We start from the raw sequence: 20,377 nt of genomic DNA on the forward strand, positions 1-20,377 counted from the left end.
CCTCTTTAAATTTTTAATGCTACATGAGCTGCATAGTGTGTGTCTTGCAGGAGCGTGGATAGGTGTATGGAAGACTTTGGTGACGTGGGACAATACAAAAGTACAACTGGGATTGCAGTATGTTACAATGCAGCCAACAGATCAAATAGGAAAGGTTCTGTTTGTCACTGCTCAAGAGTTTTGTGCTCACCTCCTATAATATCAATGGGGATAGGAAGAGAGGTGAAAACTATGGAGACACAAACACCTTTTTATTCTAACTTTGTTCAAATCACTGCAAAAAAACATGAAAAGAGCAGATTTATAAGACAATCAATATTTAAAGTGATGGCCAGCATTTGCTCTGATAACTGCCACCCATACACTACCACAAATCTCTTAAATCCCCTGAAAACCCTCACAGGGAACCCAATGGAAATACTGTAAAAACATGAAAAGAGGGCACACCAACCTAGAGCATTACCCAAGTGATGTTTATTAATTTAAAAAGAAAATAGATGTACTCACAAACAAAAGTCATAAAAGCATTTCTGAGTCCACAATGGACACAAAGCGACCAGTGGATCTGTGAAAGAGGGGATCCTCCCTTGAAATGCATCAGCAATCTGGAAGGTCCTTCGGCATGCACGGTCTTGGTGACCTGGTCGCTTTGTGTCCATTGTGGATTCAGAAATGATTTTATGACTGCACATCTCTTTTCTTTTAAATGAACAAACATCACTTGGGTAATGCACAAGGTTGGCGCGCCCTCTTTTCATGTTTTTACAGTATTTCCATTGGGTTCCCTGTGAGGGTTTTCAGGGGATTTAAGAGATTTGTGGTAGTGTATGGGTGGCAGTTATCAGAGCAAATGCTTGCCATCACTTTAAATATTGATTGTCTTATAATCTGCTCTTGGGGTTAATACAATTCTTCTTCTCTAATCCATCAAACTGTGGGAAAACTGAGTTTTTCTTTAACTTTTATTTTTGTTAATGCTTAATTTTGTAAAATATCATAAATTGTCCAGTCCAGCCTTTTTACTGTAATTTGTTATGGTGCCAATACAGTATGTAGAATTAACAAAGCGCAGACAATAATAAAAAAAATAGTTATAACATTTCGTCATATGTCAATGATCACTGCAAAAGAAGGCACAGCAGTTGGAATGTGTTTCTTCAGGTAAACCATGCATAAAGTAGAATGTAAACTGTTTTTGTTAAAGGTGTTCAGTGCGTCATATTTGCTAAATCTCAATGACTAACACATAGCTAGGTTATGGGTGGATGCACATTTTCTTTTTGTCAAGGAACTGAACAACCTTTAGTACACTCATACACATTTAGATTTTTACAAAGAACCCCATCAATTCAGATATCACTCAATACTTTAATGATTGGTGACCAGAGTGTTCATGTTTATGCAAATAGCTGAGCCAAATCAAATTTTCAAAATTATTGACTTGTCCCCGAATATCCAACTGTCCTGTAGTTTTTATGACTTCCATGGCACTTTCACTATTTTCCTCAATGCCCATGCTTTACTGTAGCAATCTCAAATTAAATTCAAACACATTGCCTATTTCACCCAAGCTTTATTTTGCCACCAATTAAACAACAAATCTTTGCATCTCCATAACAAAATGCTGCAAAAATGGTATGAAACATTGGTTTTCTGGCGTTTTTATCCAAAAAAGAAGATTGTTTGACAACCACACCTCCAAACAGTGGGTCCAAATAGAACAAGCTTTTTCCTTCAGTGATCTTCAAGCTCTTCACTGGTGTGGACATATTCAAAGGACTGGAACATCTTCTGTTCCCAGCCGCACACTCCATCTCCTCACTCCCTGGAACAGGCTAATATCTAAACTTTAAATCTATAATATCATAGGCCCTATGACTCTTCTCTTTGCTAGTCCAGCAGCTATCCTGTCGTGATTTGATCCCACTTTCTAATTTGGGACAAACAAAGCTACCTTTGACTGATGCAAGTCACAACCCTTACACCTTTAGTGTCCATTCACACTACCGCGACTTGTCAGCCTGACAAGTCGCGGTCCGTCGCGGTACATGCAGTGCTACAGGACCCATTCCAATAGGAGCGACACAAGTCGCTCCGACTTAGAAAAAGGGTCCTGTACTACTTCGGGGTGACCTCGGAGCGACTTGCATAGACATTCATTATATGAAGTCCGTGCAAGTCGCGCCTAAGTCGCGGTGCACGCGACTTCCCAGGTCGCCCCCGAAGTCGGAGCGACCTAGTGTGAACCGAGACTTAGAGGCTCTATTATTGGGCACTATCTCAACAACCCTACAATAGTTAGCATACCAACAGATTCTGTTCTTTCTTTCCACACTACCAGACAAAAAAAAAAGCCTCTCATCCCCACCAACCCCAGTTGATACCGTTCTGCTACAAGACTCTCACGCAACACAAATTATCACCTCACTTTAGACTATCCTACTCTTCCACACCCATCCCTCTCTACCCCATTCTATTAATCAATTGAACTTGGGGTCCCTCTCTCCCCCGATGATTAAGGAAAAGCTTTTATATTGACATATATTGACTATCCCCAGCAGCCAAAGCCCAGAAAACCAACTTGAAATTCTTACTTATTGGTACCACTGTCTTATAGTGCTTCACATTATTTATCCCTCAGTAAAATAGATAAACAGGAATCCTATAACAAGTTTTGGGCCCCTTGGACTATACTATGGAATTCACAGGAATTACTTGAAAAACTGTCATCTCCCTAAACCTATACTCCCCCAAAATAGCTACGGCAGTGGAGGCAAGGGGGCCTTCAATTTCACCCCCTATAATTTTCAAAACTGCTTTATTTTAAGCAAGCAGCAACCATCTCCCAGTTGATTACTAAAACACTAACTACTAGCAATTAATTATAAATGGGTTGTGATGAGTACAATGTAGGGGTACCGCATCCTTATTGAACTGAAATTTGACAACATTAAGAAAAATTGACTTTCAAAGGCTAAGTTCATCTTTGGAACAGGTTACATATTACACCCGTGTTTAGGATGTAACCTCACCACCACCCCCTGTGATCCAACCTCCATGTAAAAGTGGAGGGGGGGGGGGGGTTCTTCTCTTTTTCTTCCCCGCCACCACCATCAAAATGGGCTCTGCCTGTACAGTAGGGTCATTCATTTACAGTGATCTGTACATGAATAAACTACAAGTTCCATCATTGAACCAGTTTCTTGATATTTCTGTGTGAATTCAGACACACCTTTCATAACTAAGCTACGGTCCTTAAAAAAAGTGATTGTAATGTTTTAGGAAAAGGAAAAGATTCATGCTGGATATCTATACTGATATAGACTGGGAAATGTGTTGGGAACAAAAGGATGACACATCGTTTGATGGAAATTAAAAATATCAACCTAGAGAGGGCTGAATTCAAAGACACCCCAAAAATCTAAGTGAAAAAATGATGCAGCAGGCTAGTCCATTGTGCTGACATTTCATTGCAGCAACTCAAAATGGTATTTTGTATGGACCCCACGTGCTTGGATGCATGCCTAACAATGTTAGGCAATGTTCCTAATGAGACGACGGATGGTGTCCTGGGGTATTTCCTCCCATTTCTGGACCAGGGCATCACTGAGCTCCTGAACAAACTGAGGTGCAACCTGGTGGCGTCGGATGGACCAAAACATAATGTCCCATAGGGGTTCTACTGGATTTAGGTCAGGTGAACATCAGGGCCTTTCAGTGGTATCAATTCCTTCATTCTCCAGGAACTGGCTGCATACTCTCGCCACATGAAGAAGGGCATTGTCATGCACCAGGAGGAACCCAGGACCCACTGCACCAGAGTAAGGTCTAACAATGGGTCCAAGGAGTTAATTCCGTTACCTAAAGGCAGTTAGGGTGCCATTGTCTAGCCTGTAGAGGTCTGTGTGTCCCTTCATGGACAGGGCTCCCCAGACCAACACCGATCCACCACCAAACCGGTCATGCTAATTGATGTTACAGGCAGCATAATGTTCTCCACGGCTTCTCCAGACCCTTTCATGTCTGTCACATGGGCTTAGGGTGAATCTGCTCTCATCGGTGAAAAGAAGAGGGCACCAGTGGCAGACCTGCCAATTCTGGTGTTTAATGGCAATAGCCAATTGAGCTCCACAGTGCCAGGCAGTGAGCACAGGGACCATTAGAGGATGTTGGCCCATCAGGCCACCCTCATGAAGTCTGTTTTTGATTGATTGGTCAGAGACATTCACACCAATGGCCTGCTGGAGGTCATTTTGTAGGGCTCTGGCAGTGCTCACCCTGTTCCTCCTTGATGAAAGGAGCAGATACCGATCCTGCTGATGGGTTAGGGACCTTCTATGGCCCTGTCCAGCTCTCCTAGAGTAACTGCCGGGCTTCTGGAATATCCTCCATGCTCTTGAGACTGTGGTGGGAGATACAGCAGACCTTCTGGCAATGTCACGTATTGATGTGCTATCCTGGAGGAGTTGAACTGCCTGTGCAACCTCTATAGCAGGCATGTCCAAAGTCAGGCCCACGGGCCAATTGCGGCCCCCGGGCTGTTTTAATACGGCCCCACAGGTAATTCGGAAAAATACATTGGCATCATTCATGACTTTTTTTTCTGCCATCATTAATCATCATCGGTGGGTTCATATAGAACTTATATGTGGTTAACCCTTGTGTGACTGATTAGGGAACACGCTTGCTCCGGATTGAGATGAATACATTGTAAAATCTCAGTTAATGTCAGTTGGTCTTAATCAGTTATCTACTGTATATATTTGGACACATCATGTATACTTGGTGTTATGTTCCTGTTCATATTTTTTTTTTTAACTTAAAAGTTGACAGATAACCTTTAATACCAATAATATGTAATGTACTTTACAATGTTCCTGACGTATATTTCAGCTTTCTGGATTTTTTTTTTTCATCTGGCCTTCAGATATGAAAGGCGGAGTGATTTACCACCTGTTTAGATTTGTCATCCATGTGATGAAATGAAAAGTATGCCCTTTGCAATAAACTTAGCCTAAAATAGTTAATTTGCATTTAATTTTAATGGTCCAAAGAATGTCAAGCAAAATGGGCGGCCCTCACGCATGTTCACTTTATCAAATCTGGCCCTCTTTGAAAAAAGTTTGGACACCCCTGCTCTATAGGGTCCAGGTATTGCCTAATGCTTCCAGTAGTGACACCGAACCTAGCCAAATGCAAAACTAGTGAAAAAGAGTCAGAAAAGATGAGTAGGGAAAAAAATGTCAGTCCTGTTTTGGAGGTCTTCTCATTGTTGCCCATCTAGTGCACCTGTTAATTTCATAAACACCAAAACAGCTGAAACTGATTAACAACCCCCTCTGCTACTTACCTGACCAGATCAATATTACAGGAGTTTTTTTTTACTTGATAGGATACTCTGATTAAAAAATGTTCCTTTAATTTTTTTGAGCAGTGTATTTATATCCTTTATTCAACTGAACACACAACCACGGGTTATGCCAATTTCTTTTTTTTTAAACTGTATCTGGGCGGCATTTTTATTAAAATGCAACAAGAGCCTAATCCCTTTACAATCATGGGCCACACTTCAAATGCCTCTTCTAATAATTATAACTATCTGAAGATATTTCTTTTTTCTGATATTATATTACTACTGTATTATCAGAGCATGACATCAAAGTATCAGATAATCAGGAAAAGTGAGTATGCCAAAGCTAAATGTACACAGAATGCCATATATTTCAAACAATACTAGAAAAATTAGATTTTTATAAATCAAACAGTTTTGGATTGATTCAGTAAATTTGTAAAAATCTAAGGTGAACTGGAAAGTGTACTAACCCATCAAAATGTATCCTTTCACTATGAAATCTGAATCTTTGCTATGGTTTAAAGTGTAAGTATTGCCAAACTTTTTTTTTTTTGTTGGATAAAGTAGGGCTCAAATTACTTTGTTTTGTTTTTTTGGTCTGTGTCCCGGGACAAAACAGGAAATCTCTAAGTGAGGGGAAGTCTGCAGACAACTCTAGAATCGCATTACCTCGTGCGTTTAGGGGCTAATTATGACGTTCTGCAGGAGACTCAGCAGGATTTCTGAGAACAGCCATGGTGGGAAGTCCCATATAAAGCAACTGGAGGCTGAGTGTCTGCAGCATTCGCACGTAACCAGACAAACTGGTTGCATCCAGGGCCAACAAACCATAAGTAATTTCTGCATGTCCGATTACATGTGAATAGCCGCAAATGGCTGTGGTCCCTGTCAGCCTCTCCTTGCCTTGTATGGGGCTGTTCTCAGAAACACTGTTGAGTCTCCTGCAGGAAATTGAAGTTAGTCCCTAAAATGTTAGATTTGCTCCCTCTTTCTCCATAACAATGGCCACCAGAATAGAAAGTGGTGAATCCCTTCAATGGGGACACAGACAGCAAAAAAATCTTAACAAAGAACCTTCCCTATTCTTCCAAAACTAAAACAACGTGCCTAGAAATACACTTTAATGCATCTTGTACTTCATTATTGTGCTGTTGTACTTAAAGCGGAGTTCCACCCAAATGTGGAACTTCCACTAATTTGCTTCCTCCCTCCCCCCCCCCCCCTTCGGTGCCACGTTTGGCACCTTTCAGGGGGGAACAGGTACCTGTTTTTGACAGGTACCCTTCCCCACTTTCTGGAAATGGCGCCGCGGCGACGTTTGGCCCCCTCCTCCTACCCCCCCGCCGCCGCATGCGCAGTAGGGACCCGCCTGTGAAGGCTTCACTGCCGGGTTCCCTTACCGGGGATGGACTCCAGGACAGGTAAGTGTCCTATTATTAAAAGTCAGCAGCTACAGTATTTGTAGCTGCTGACTTTTAATTTTTGGAGGGGGGGGGGGAACTCCACTTTAACAGGTTGGTCTGTATGTCTTTCTCTCAATCTCCCTTTGTATATTTATATATACTGTACACATATAAAAGTCTCAGGCAGGCCATACACGGTTCAAATCTCAGCAGAATTCTAACCATGAATGGGCAAGCTGAATGTACCAAGATGAGCGATTAATCAAATTTGGTACAACCAGCCTGCTGGGTTTTACCTGCAATTATCGCTAATGGCTGCTAATAAACCTTCGCCCCCGCCGGAAGAAGACAATGGCCTGGCAGGAGGGATTCCAGCATCAAACACTGTCTGTGTTGATGGGGGGATGGAGCAACTCGAGGTTGCAGAAAATAAATTTGCTCCGTGCATGAGCGATCTGAGTGCACCAATGGTGCACTTACACTTTTAGGTGATTGTCCATACATTCATTTTGATTCCTCCATTTACTAATTTTGTGGTTTTACAAAATTGTGCATTACTTTCTTATAATTCAGAGTAATTTTCAAGGCTAAGAAACAAGTTTAGGGCTACGTTTCCACTATTGCGCCTACAAAGTCACGAGATTTCAAGCGCGACTTTGTAGTGCGACTTGTTTGCGGCTTCTTCTGGGGACTTCAGTGCGACTTCCTTCTATGAGGGACAAGTCGCACTGAAGTCGCCCAAAAGTAGTGCAAAAACCTTTTATCAAGTCGCAGTAGTTAGAATGGTCCTAATTGAAAATAATAGTTTTTGACTTGTTATGCGACTTGGCATGTGTCAAGTCGAACAACAAGTCGCACTAGTGGAAACAGGGCCTAAAGGGTTGGAGTGGTATATAAAATGAGATGCACTATGATGTAATGTTGATGAGGTGTGTTATCTAATTAAACTTTTATTTAAAAGATAAAAGAGATAAAAGAAAACAAAAATGAGATATCATGGGGAATAGGGTCAAATCTGAATATGTTTAGGCTACATTATATATTTATAATACAATTTTGGCTCTGTTGTCACATAAATCATATAACCTTTTAGTCTAAATGTTAATTACTGAATCTCTAGTGTCTGCTTTTAGCAAAAACAAAAGAGAAACAACAATAGGTCTCATGCACACAAGGCGTTTTTGCAGCTGCTGTTAGGAGCGTCAGACTTTTTTTTTGCAGCTTAAAAATGCCCCTCCATGTTATTCTATGGCCTCATGCACACAGGCTTTAAGGAGCTCCAAGTGGCATAGGCGTTTTTAAGCTGCAAAAAAACCCCAGGGCCTGTGCGTTCAGGAGCAGCAGCATTAAGCTGTAAAAACGGCCAGCGCTGCTAAACGCGCCTAAACGTGGCTTAACGCTGTATATCGGCTCTTAGCAGCGTCAGGCATTTTTTTAGAATGTGAAAAAGGAAAAATGTGATTGATCACAAATAGAAGAGGGTTGTGTTTATTTAAAAATGCTGCTAAGCGCTGAAGCGCCTAAACGCGCATTGACGCCAATGCAAAATGCTGCTAAAGGTGCGTTTTTGACGCCGCTTTTTCCTGGCGTCAGAAAAAGCTTTGCAGCTCGTTTTTTTCCGAGGCCCTGTGTGCATGGGGCTTAAGTCCCGGTTCACATTTGTGCGATGCGGGAACGCTGCGAATATGCAGCGTGATCTTGCGTCGCATCCGCACCTCTGGCAGTTCACACTGCCATATGCGATATGCATGGGGTGTCGATTAAAAGTTAACGACACCCCCAGTTGCGATCGCATATCGCAGTGCGATCTGCAAGTTCGCACAGAATCGGATCGCACTAGTGTGAACCACTATGCGATCCGATTCTGCTGCGGATGAAAAAAGCCTCATGTACGTGTTTATTGCGGATGTGGTGCGAATTCAGCCATACAAAGTGTATGGCTGAAATTCGCACCGCACATGAGATCGCATGTAATTTAGGAGCAGTGCGCTCCGAATTACATGCGATCTCCGCAATCGCACAAATGTGAACCAGCACTAAGGGCGGGACGGTGGGTTGTCATGTTTGCGTGTTAACACAACATAATTATTTGCATTTTGTACTGAGAAATGCAAATGCACTTCCCTACATAATACCTTAATCCTTCAGATTATGCCTCCTATTAGACAAGTGTACATTTTGGATAGGCAGATTGGTGGGTTGTAGTTAATGATATGGTTTCCTTCATATTTATTTGGGCTGTCTATGGCTTAGGGCAGATCACAGTGCTATTTGCATGTTAAGTAGAAGAAAAAACAGCATTGAACAGGCACTGAAGATCATTTTTAGAACTCATATAACTACACAAACAGGATTGCTGAACAGGGTGTGTATACTTCCACTGACAGGTACAGAAATACATACAGGTAGATATAGGAAGAAGCAAACTAGCATTTTGCTCCTTTTTTTGATTCAATAAATTTACTTTGAAATTTGTAAATGTAAAAGACTCCCTAAATCTCAGTCCTTATGTACTGCAGGCAGGGTGACAAACACAAATTATAAATTAAGTAATTCCAATATCTTTAAATTATTGACAATTTTTAATGCATATTAGGCTACATTCACACCTGAGCGTAGCGTTTTCGCGCGTTTTTTTCCGCGATTTTACGGCGATTTTTTTTGTGCAGGCGTTTTAAGATTGAATAGAGACCAATGGAAAACGCCTGTAATCTGCCCAAAAAAAAGCTCATGTACTTTTTTGAGCGTTGAGCGTTTTGCTCACAGCGTCAAAACGCTCAGATGTGAACAGGGGCCATTGAAATGAATAGGATTTGTCTTGTTGGCGTTTTGAGAGCTGATCCTAGAGCAGAAAAACTCCCCAAAAACGCCCCAAAACGCCTACATGTGAACGGAGCCATAGTGTAAATATGCTGTATACAAACATGATCTGCATACGTGTACAGCCACAACAGGCCATGCGACAGCTACAGGGGCCCAACAAAAAAAGGGACCCAGTACTGGTTAGCTGAAAAATGATAGGGACCTAGGTTTGCTGTTGTATAAAAGCATTTGGATGTGGACTGTCTGTAAGACTGCTCCTGGAGGGTGAGAGAACCCTATCAACATTTTAGTACAGACGATTAAAGAGGAATTAAAGTGAAAATCAAAATTTAATATATCACAGCTTACATGATAGCAATTTATAAATATCTCAATGGGGATCTCAGCTTAGAAAAAAAGCTGTTCAGTCGAAGGGATTGCATGAGGACAAGAGGGCATACAATGCAATTAGAGGAGAAGCGTTTTAACCTCAGGCAACGAGGGGGGTTCTTTACTGTTAGGGCTACAAGATTGTGGAATTCTCTACCACAAGAGGTGGTTTCTGCTGGAAGTATGGTGGCTTTCAAAAGACTCTTAGGGCTCTTTCACACGGTCCGCCTCCGTAGGCGGATCCGTGTTGCTCAGCAGGGATCGATCCGCGATCCCCGCTGAGCCGGCGGATGACAGCTCCGTCTCCGCTTGCAGTGCGGAGAGGGAGGTGTCACAGCCCCTGCTGCTCTCTCTGGGGAATCGGATGGGAACGGACCGCCTGTCCGCTCTCATCCGATCCCATCTGATCCGATCCCCAGGACGGATGGAAAATAGGGTTTCCATCCGTCCGGATTTCACGGACAGGATCGGATGCGGATGGCAGCGGGTGTCAGCGGACATGTCACCGCTGACATCCGCTGCTCCATAGGGCTGAATGGGGCATCCGATCAGATCCGCCTAAAAAACTGACAGGCGATCTGATTGGACCGCCCATGTGAAAGAGCCCTTAGACGCACATCTCAAGGATCAGAGCATTCAGGGCTATGTGAGATCATTACGGCCACACACACCTACACAGGTTGAACTGGATGGACTATTGTCTTTATTCAACCTCATCTACTATGTAACTATGTATGTAACTATGTAATTATTACATTTGGTGGCTGCATTTGTTTTATTTTTTTTTAGGCTTTTTCCCCCTCTGTTTTCACCTGGTGATCTGGCCAGTAACACACCTCCTATAGTAAAGTGCCTCTACTCTGGATGAATGAGCACAGGGGGTACCTTTGGACAACAGCAATGTCAGTATGGCTGGGGGCGTTAGATGCACTAGCAGATTTAGATACACTAAGAAGTTGAAGCCTAACTTACTTTGTAAGCAGTTACAGCAAACAGTTTTTTTTTCCTTTTGGGATGAAGTTAATAAATAAAAGCCGATCATTGTAAGCACCCCAGCTAGTGTTAAATGGTTTGCCTCATCTCTGTATCTGATACATTCTGCTGGAGAGCTTGATTAGTCGAAAAACAATAAAGAAAATAGAAAGAAAATAGAGGAAAAAAAGCTTAACCTCCCTGGCAGTATGATTCTGTCAGGAATTCTGTTCCAAAAGCGGTACAATTCTTTTCATGGAAATTTGGCGTTATGTATTATAGGCCTACAATTCTTAGTAATTACTGACTTAAACCTGACCAAAACAAGTCTCTAGTAGACATCCCAGATGTGATAAATTTGAAACACAAACAAGTGAATTATAATCGAATCAATAATATTATTTTATTATTTAATATATAATATATATAATAAAATTATATTATTGATTAGATTATAATTCATGCGTTATATATTATATATATATATATGTATATATATATATATATATATATATATATATATATATCTATATCTATATATATATATATATATATATATATATACACATATATATATATATATAATATATAACGCATGAATTATAATCTAATCAATAATATAATTTTATTATATATATTATATATTAAATAATAAAATAATATTATTGATTCGATTATAATTCACTTGTTTGTGTTTCAAATTTATCACATCTGGGATGTCTACTAGAGACTTGTAAAAATTATAATCGAATCAATAATATAATTTTATATATATATATATATATATATATACATATATATATGCATATATATATATATGCATATATATAATATAAAATGTGTTATGTGTTTTGTGCAACGTTTTTTTTTTTTTTTTTTTGAATTACCCTCCCTAGTTCCGCTCCCATGCAGCATTGCTGCTGCAGGGAACGGAACTAGGAAGTCCTCCTACCGACAGACGAGCGGCGGAGATCTCGGCTGGCGGTCACAGCAATGAGAGCTCATCGCTGGATCGCCAGGATAAGGTAAGAGAAGCTCCGCTGCGCTGTCTGCACGCTCTGCCATTCACCCCGAGCGTGACTCGGGGATACCGCTAATAGCAGAAAATTCCTACCCAGAGTCACGCTCGGGGATACCGCTAAGGCGGTTAAAAAAGAAAACGAATGCAGCCATCACATCTAAAAAAAGAAAAGTGGTAAGCGGCAATGTAATAAATGTTTGCTTTTGGGTTTAATAACACTTTAAGCCTCTGGTGGTTTTAGTATGCATTATATGTCATGTATAGTTTTTTCTCCAGTTCTTCCACTGATAGGCATTCACATCAATGTTTATTTCTTTACTAGTTTTTTTTTTTATCTTACAGTGGTCAAATTAGTTGCTTACTAACCTACACTAATACACTAATGGGCCATACACACTATCAGATTTTCTGAAGACTTTTTCCTTTAGATTTACCAAAACCATAGAATATGAGGTCAGACCTAAACACTTTCCATTTGTATGCAATCTGGCAGGCCCTTGCACTACAAAGAAAAGGTAAATCTGAAGGAAATCTAACCACAATAATTGGATAGTGTGTATCCAGCTTAACCTTATTAATTTATGACCTTTACTACACTACTTATAAAAGCATAAATCCAGGTTCATCCTAAATAGCCTTAAAACCGTCCTCTCCCCAATCCCAACACCAATACTAACTAACCTGTACAAGAACGATACATATATTACCTATTTTCAGCCTGGATACTGAAGAAAGGAAAACGCTGCCCGAGGTGTATAGTGTGTAGTAATTGCCAGGAGATAGGATATCCCATAGAGTGCTGGCCCCGGCCCGCCTCCGTGGGAACACTTGTAGAAAAAGAAATAGCCGCACATCCAGGGATTCCAATAAGTTTCAAATACCTTTAATTCCAAAATGTTGCAAGTGATGACACCAAAGACACCAACATGAAGTCTCGTAGACGCGTTTCACACATACATCTTGTGCTTAATCATTACGATTACGTAATGATTAAGCACAAGATGTATGTGTGAAATGCGTCTTTCGAGACTTCATGTTGGTGTCTTTGGTGTCATCACTTGCAACATTTTGGAATTAAAGGTATTTGAAACTTATTGGAATCCCTGGATGTGCGGCTACACTTATTTTCAGCCTGCTTTGGTCTGGTCACATGATCAGGCTCCCCTGTGGCAGCTAGCATCACTGCAGGGGAGAAGAGGGAGGGCACCAACAATGGCAATGCCTGAAGTGGTGACATCACTGATGGGCTTCAATGGCCCACATGTTGTTGGTTGTCCTTCCTCTCCCCTGCAGCAGCGCTGGCTAACACATAGAAGCGGGATCATGTGATTGGGCCGGAGCCACCTGAAACTAGTTAAGTATACAGAGCTTTCCTATACAGGTTAGTTAGCATAGATGTTAGGAGGGGGGAGGCAACAGTTTTAAAAGTAGTTAAGATGAAGCTGGAATTCTACTTTACGTGAAAAATATTTTATTATTCAGCTTACACAACATATAAAACATTGTTAACAAGTTTTAAAAATACCTGTAAGATTTTATCACAATTAACAATATGCAGAGTTTAATTAAAGCAGGCCTTGAACCAAAAGCCAAGGTCCAATTACTACATCAGGCCTTCCCCTCCCCAAATCACTGCATTACCAAAGCTGATATAAAACCTCTGGGTAAAAAATGATAAAACATACTTTTCCCCTACTGCATGTCGCAATGCAGATGCTGACATCACAAGCCTTTAAGCAATATTCGTAGAATGTGGAATATCCCAGATAAGGATATTGCACCATCACAGAGCAACAGCATTTTCTCACAAGGTTTAAGATGCTCAACGTTTCCTGGATCTTGCCAAAAAGATTGTGAATTCACCCACACCTAGGTGATGCAAGTGTCACCAACATTTTTTTTCTGCAGGTTTTTTTTTTTTACAGCTTTAATCCAGGGATTTAAGGTGAGAGGTGGACGGTTGATATATAATAAGTGGACCTAATCTTTTAGCGCAAGGTTTAAGATACTCGCTGTTTTCTGGATCTTGGCAAAAAGATTGTGATTTCACCCACACCTAGGTGATGCAAGTGTCACCAACATTTTTTTCTGCAGGTTTGTTTCCCAGCTTTAATCCAGGGATTTAGGATGGGAGGAGGATGGCTGATATATAATAAGTGGACGTAATCTTTTAGTGCAAGGTCAACTTTAAAGGATAAGTGCAGTTTAAGTGCACCTCTACTTCTTAGATCCCCCCCCTCTCTTACCCCAGCATTTTGTTTTGCCATCTCTTGGCTATAATAATGTCAATAAACAGGGGCGTAACTACAGGGGTTGCAGGGGTTGCAATTGCTACCGGGCCCCATGCTCCAGGGGGCCCGGTAGCAAACCAGTGGGTGAACTTCCAGGATCTCAAAGGTCACACTTGCGACCGGGCCCTGCCATTGCACAACTGTGGGGAGGCCCCAAGATTGCAGGAAGGGGGCCCACTGCAGAACTTGTGAAAGGATCCTGCTGCGGGACTGTAATAAAAGGCCATGCAACGAGAGTAAAGAGCCCCAGGATTAGTGGGAAGAGCCCCGGGCTTGAAGGGAAGGGCCCCGGCCAGGGGTCTGGGGGGCCCTTCATGGTTTCTTGCATCGGGGCCCTGAAGGTTCTAGTTACGCCTCTGTTAATAAAGTTTGGGGCTTTGTGGAAACAAAACCTTTTTACCAAATTACTAGGAATATGCACATAATTGCTTCCCTGTAGCTGTGATTGAATATGGCTCATTATTCAAGCATCTCTGTTGACTGATATTAATCTTGCAGATTTACAGTAATCTACAGACGTGTAGCAGCTAATACATGGATGCTTAAGTGAACATGTCAGAAATAAAAACCTCTTAGGAGTGGGACTATAAATACACTAACAAAAAAATATTATAACGTCAGCAAAAAGTTGTTTTTTAAAAAAAACTTTTTACTGATTCTAAAAGTTAGTGCCCTTATAATCCCACTTCTAAGAGGGGTTCTTTTTCTTACATGTGTATTTAAGGAATGATGGCACTTGGTAAAATGCGGTCAGTTTTCTTTATCTTTACCTCTTGCCGACCAGCTGCCATCGTTTTACTGCGGCAGGTCGTCTCTATTACGTGAAACGACGTACCTGTAATAGACAGTGGGGGAGCGCGCCAGATGGGGGAGCCAATCAGCGGGTCAGGCGGAAGCGATGTCCTCCGGCCACCCGCAATCACTCCCCATAGAGACACAACGGCGGTCTGCCTATGTAAACAAGGCAGACCGCCGTTCTGTCACAGATGAACACAGGGACCCTGTGTTCCTACTATTTAGGAACACGGATCTCTGTGTTCATCTATTGAGTACATCCCCCACACAGTTAGAAAGCACTCCCTAGGAGCCCACTTCCCTGCCAGTGTCCTTAGTACAGTAAAGCCCCATACACACACGCAGATCGTCGTCATACAAATGTTCGTCTTTTCTCCCCGGGATGTCGGTGTCTGTTGAAAAGTGCAAAGACAGCACAAGGACAGCACAAGAATTTTGTCCGCAGACTTCAGCTGACTGCAGAAGTGATGTCATGTAATGGTTAACTTTCCCTGTGTTTTTTATTTTCTGAGCATGCCCAGTCTTGCAAATCTGCGGTCTGTCGGCTGATTTCTGTACTGACAGGCGAACAATTGTCCGTTCTGGTGTCCGCAGACAAAAATTTTCATGTTTGCAAGAAAGACTCTTGTCCGCGGATTGTGTGCAGACAGCTGTCGGAGGCACCATACTAACACGCATACAATCGGCAGATCTTTCGTCCGCCGACGTTTGTATGATGACGATCTGCGTGTGTGTATGGGGCTTAACAGTGCATATTTTTACAACTGATTATTGTAGTAATGTCAATGGTCCCCTAAAAAGTGTCAGTTAGGTGTCTGATCTGTCCACCGCAATGTCGCAGTCCTGTTGAAAATTGCTGATCGCCGCCATTACTAGTAAAAATAAATAAATAAATAAAAATGGCATAAATCTATCCCCTAGTTTATAGATGCGATAACTTTTGCTCAAACCAATAAATAGACACTTATTGGGATTTTTTTTTTTTTTACCAAAAATATGCTGCAGAAAACATATTAGTCTAAATTGATTTAAAAAAAATTAGATTTTTTTATTTTTTTTATTGGATATGTTTTTTAGCAGAAAGTAAAAAATATTGTTTTTTTTTGGAATTGTCATTCTTTTTTAAAACCGCAAAGGTGATCAAACAACACCAAAATAAAGCTCTATTTGTGGGAAAAAGGAACATCAATTTTATTCGGGTACAGCGTCGCACTACCGCGCAATTGTCAGTTAAAATAACGCAGTGCCGTATCGCAAAAAATGGCCTGGTCATTAAGGGGGTAAAACCTTCCGGTCCTTAAGTGGTTAAAGTATAACTAAAGTCAAAACATTTTATATAGAGGGATTAGAACATTTGTCCAGTTTTTATTGCTTTCTGTGCCCCTGGTAAAGAGATTTACCCTCTCTTTTTTTCTGTTTACCATTATCATTAAAAGTGAAAGTGAAAGAAAATCCTAAATTTTGGGTTGGCCCCAGAAAAGTAATAAAGTGGAAATCTTCCAATGAGAGCATTAGTTCTGGTGATTTGGGGGGTCCCCAAGGAATTCCCTTAATTTGCAGGGATTTACGCTCACTTCCTGTTTGGCAATGGAACAAGAAGTGAAGGGAAAACTCTGCGATGGGACACAGATGGAGAAAAAGATAAATAAAATTTTAGACAGGGGTGATAGCCCTCGTCTGCTCTATCCAAATTTTAGTGGGGATATCTGAATGGTGCCTGCTCATTTTCTTCAGCTGGTGATTCCCTTCACCATAAGAACAATCATAACGGCGGCACCCTATACATACCCCCCCGCCACCCTCCGGTGCTTCTACCGGCTTGCCCGTGCGATTGGCGAGCCAGAGAAGGAATCGGCCGCTGGTGGAAGTGTCACCATAGAAACTACGAGGACCAGATGGTCCCCCAGTCTCTATGACTCTCGGAGGCCCGGGCCGGTCAGGACGTCATGTCCGGCCTGGCAGTTTCAAATACTGCACTGATCTCGGCTGAATAGCATACGTTCGTCGCAGCCACATGTGTAAATGGCGTTCCAATCCATACATGTGAGGTATCTCCACGAACATTAGAGCGAGAGCAACATTCTAGCCCAAGACCTCCTCTGTAACTATAAACTGGTAACCTGTAAAAAAATGTTAAAGCGTCACCTATAGAGATTTTTTTAAGTACCAAAGTTTGGCATCATTCCACGAGTGTGCGCAATTTTAAAGCATGACATGTTAGGTATCTATTTACTCGGCGTAACATCACCTAAAAAAATAACAATATAATGTTTGGGGGTTCCGAGTAATTTTCTAGCAAAAAAAATGATCATTTTTACATGTTGGAGCGGAGTGCCAGAAATTGCGCGGTAGGGAAGTGGTTAAAATTACATTTTTAAAAAGTCTTCGTTCATTATTATTGATTCCCATGCCAGACAAGCCAACAGGTTACAGCGCAGACCCATATCCGTGAGTAAGAACACTGCTGAGGTTGTGCTGGTTCACACATATGCGATGCGGGAACTCTGCAAATCCACAGCGGCTTCCATCATCGCACTCGACTTGCAGGCAGTTCAAACTGCCATATGCGAATGGCTGGGGGTTGTCAATACAAAGTTAACGACACCCCCCAGATCAGTTCACATATCGCAGTGCGAATGGTCAGTTGGGACATGAATTGGATCGCATAAGTGTGAACACTCTTGCGATCGGATTTTGGTGAGGACCAAAAAAAAAAGGGTTGTGTGCGACTTTGGCCTGAATGCGATGCAAATTCAGCCATGCAATCTGTATTCGCAGACATCGCAGGTGATTTGCAGAGTAGCGCGCTCTGAATCATGTGCGATGTCTGACATGCGAACCGCCACTTAAAAGTGTTTCTGTAAAATATAACCTGAAGTACTTTTAACAGCTACATTAAGTCTAAGCTCTGAATAAAACACAGCATCAAGATTAATTCCCCAACATCAGGAAATAATGATCCAGTGGAAGATAAAGTACCGCCACTTCACTGACTGCTTAACTTAATGTACAGTGTGCCCACAATCCTGTCACAGTTTCTATAAATTCATTATAAAAGAACAAAAGGGTTCACTTACCGGCTGCCTGTAGATGCTTAGCCAATTTTTCCATAATAGCACCTTAAGTTGATGAAAAAATGAAGCCATTATTTCCCAGGTTAATGTCCCTATAAATGCCCTAAAAAAATAAATAGAATCTAAAACAAATTAGAATAGAAAAGTCTAGTTTCAGCTCCTCATACTGCGAGTTCACATAGCCGGAATTAGCTAGAAAGCATGTCTTGTTATCCTAGATTGAAGCTGTCTCTCTCTCTGGGGCCCTTATTAAGCGCTTGTATGAGGAAGGGAGATTTTGTTGCTAGCCAGCCCAGCTTGTCTCTGGTTTTGCATGTTGTGAAAGGAGAGATGCTACTGATTCACTGTTTAGCCTTAAAAGCACACCTTGACGTTTCCCCTCCCCTCTCTCTGCTACAACACACCTAGGTTCCATTCAGTCACACATGTCACAATGAAAAAGGAGATAACCCGCGTTTATGACAAGCTACAGTATGTGTGGGAGGAGATTTTTTTTTTTTTCCTTTTTATTGCAAATTAAATAAAAAAAATTATCCCCATTTTGGATAAAGTAAGAGCCCTTTTACACTGGGGCACTAAAAAACCACCTCACGAAAACCTATTGCCATTGAAATCAATGAATGCTTTCACACTGGGGCGGTGCGCTGGCAGCATGTTTGGAGCATATTTGGAGCACTAAAAAAAGTACCTCAAAAATGCCCCTCTCCATTGAAATGAATAGAAGGCACCTCAAAAGTGCTCAAAAGCGCCTCTAAGAGTCCTTTCACACTGGGGCACTTTTCAAGCACTAAAAAAAGCACCTCACGAAAACCTATTACCATTGAAATCAATGAATGCTTTCACACTGGGGCGGTGCGCTGGTAGCATCTTTGGAACATGTTTGGACCGCTGAAAAAAAGTACCTCAAAAATGCCCCTCTCCATTGAAATAAAATGGAGAGGGGCATTTTTTAAGCGCTAAAAAAAGCACCTCAAAAGCTTATGAAAACCTATTTCCATTGAAATCAATGAATGCTTTCACACTGGGGCGGTGTGCTGGCAGCATGTTTGGAGCATGTTTGGAGCACTAAAAAAAAAGTACCTCAAAAATGCCCCTCTCCATTGAAATGAATAGAAAGCACCTCAAAAGTGCTCAAAAGTGCCTCTAAGAGTCCTTTCACACTGGGGCACTTTTCAAGCCCTAAAGAAACCACCTCACGAAAACCCATTCCCATTTAAATCAATGAATGCTTTCACACTGGGGCGGTGCGCTGGCAGCATCTTTGGAGCGTATTTGGAGCAATAAAAAAAAGTACCTCAAAAATGCCCCTCTCCATTGAAATTAATAGAAAGCACCTCAAAAGTGCTCAAAAGCGTTTCTAAAGCGCCTCTAAGAGCCCTTTCACACTGGGGCACTTTTCAAGCACTAAAAAAAGCACCTCACGAAAACGTATTACCATTGAAATCAATGAATGCTTTCACACTGGGGCGGTGCGCTGGCAGCATCTTTGGAGCGTATTTGGAGCAATAAAAAAAGTACCTCAAAAATGCCCCTCTCCATTGAAATAAAATGGAGAGGGGCATTTTTTAATCGCTAAAAAAAAGCACCTCAAAAGCTTACGAAAACCTATTTCCATTGAAATCAATGAATGCTTTCACACTGGGGCGGTGTGCTGGCAGCATGTTTGGAGCATGTTTGGAGCATGTTTGGAGCACTAAAAAAAGTACCTCAAAAATGCCCCTCTCCATTGAAATGGATAGAAAGCACCTCAAAAGTGCTCAAAAGCGCCTCTAAGAGTCCCTTTACACTGGGGCACTTTTCAAGCACTAAAAAAAAGCACCTCACGAAAACCTATTCCCATTGAAATCTATGAATGCTTTCACACTGGGGCGGTGCGCTGGCAGCATCTTTGGAGCGTATTTGGAGCAATAAAAAAAAGTACCTCAAAAATGCCCCTCTCCATTGAAATGAATAGAAAGCACCTCAAGAGTGCCCAAAAGCGTTTCAAAAGCACCTCTAAGAGTCCTTTCACACTGGGGCACTTTTCAAGCACTAAAAAAAGCACCTCACGAAAACTTATTACCATTGAAATCAATGAATACTTTCAAACTGGGGTGGTACGCTGGCAGCATCTTTGGAGCATGTTTGGAGCACTAAAAAAAGTACTTCAAAAATGCCCCTCTCCATTGAAATAAAATGGAGAGGGGCATTTTTTTAGGCACTAAAAAAAGCACCTCAAAAGCTTACGAAAACCTATTTCCATTGAAATCAATGAATGCTTTCACACTGGGGCGGTG

General features: G+C 41.5%; 1 protein-coding gene across 1 annotated transcript in view; it reads right to left on the reverse strand.

Moving 5' to 3' along the window:
* The window catches only part of ABCA12 (ATP binding cassette subfamily A member 12), a 255,154-nt gene extending 236,806 nt beyond the window's left edge, over nucleotides 1-18,348 (reverse strand). Inside the window, exon 1 of the mRNA XM_082262043.1 lies at nucleotides 18,105-18,348. Coding sequence (XP_082118169.1) covers nucleotides 18,105-18,173 — 69 coding nt within the window. The 5' untranslated portion in view covers nucleotides 18,174-18,348. The remainder of the gene's footprint in view (nucleotides 1-18,104) is intronic.
* Between the last annotated feature and the right edge of the window lie 2,029 nt (nucleotides 18,349-20,377).

The sequence above is a fragment of the Pelophylax lessonae genome (genome assembly GCF_965119305.1).
Source record: "Pelophylax lessonae genome assembly, chromosome: 6".
Classification (NCBI taxonomy): domain Eukaryota; kingdom Metazoa; phylum Chordata; class Amphibia; order Anura; family Ranidae; genus Pelophylax; species Pelophylax lessonae.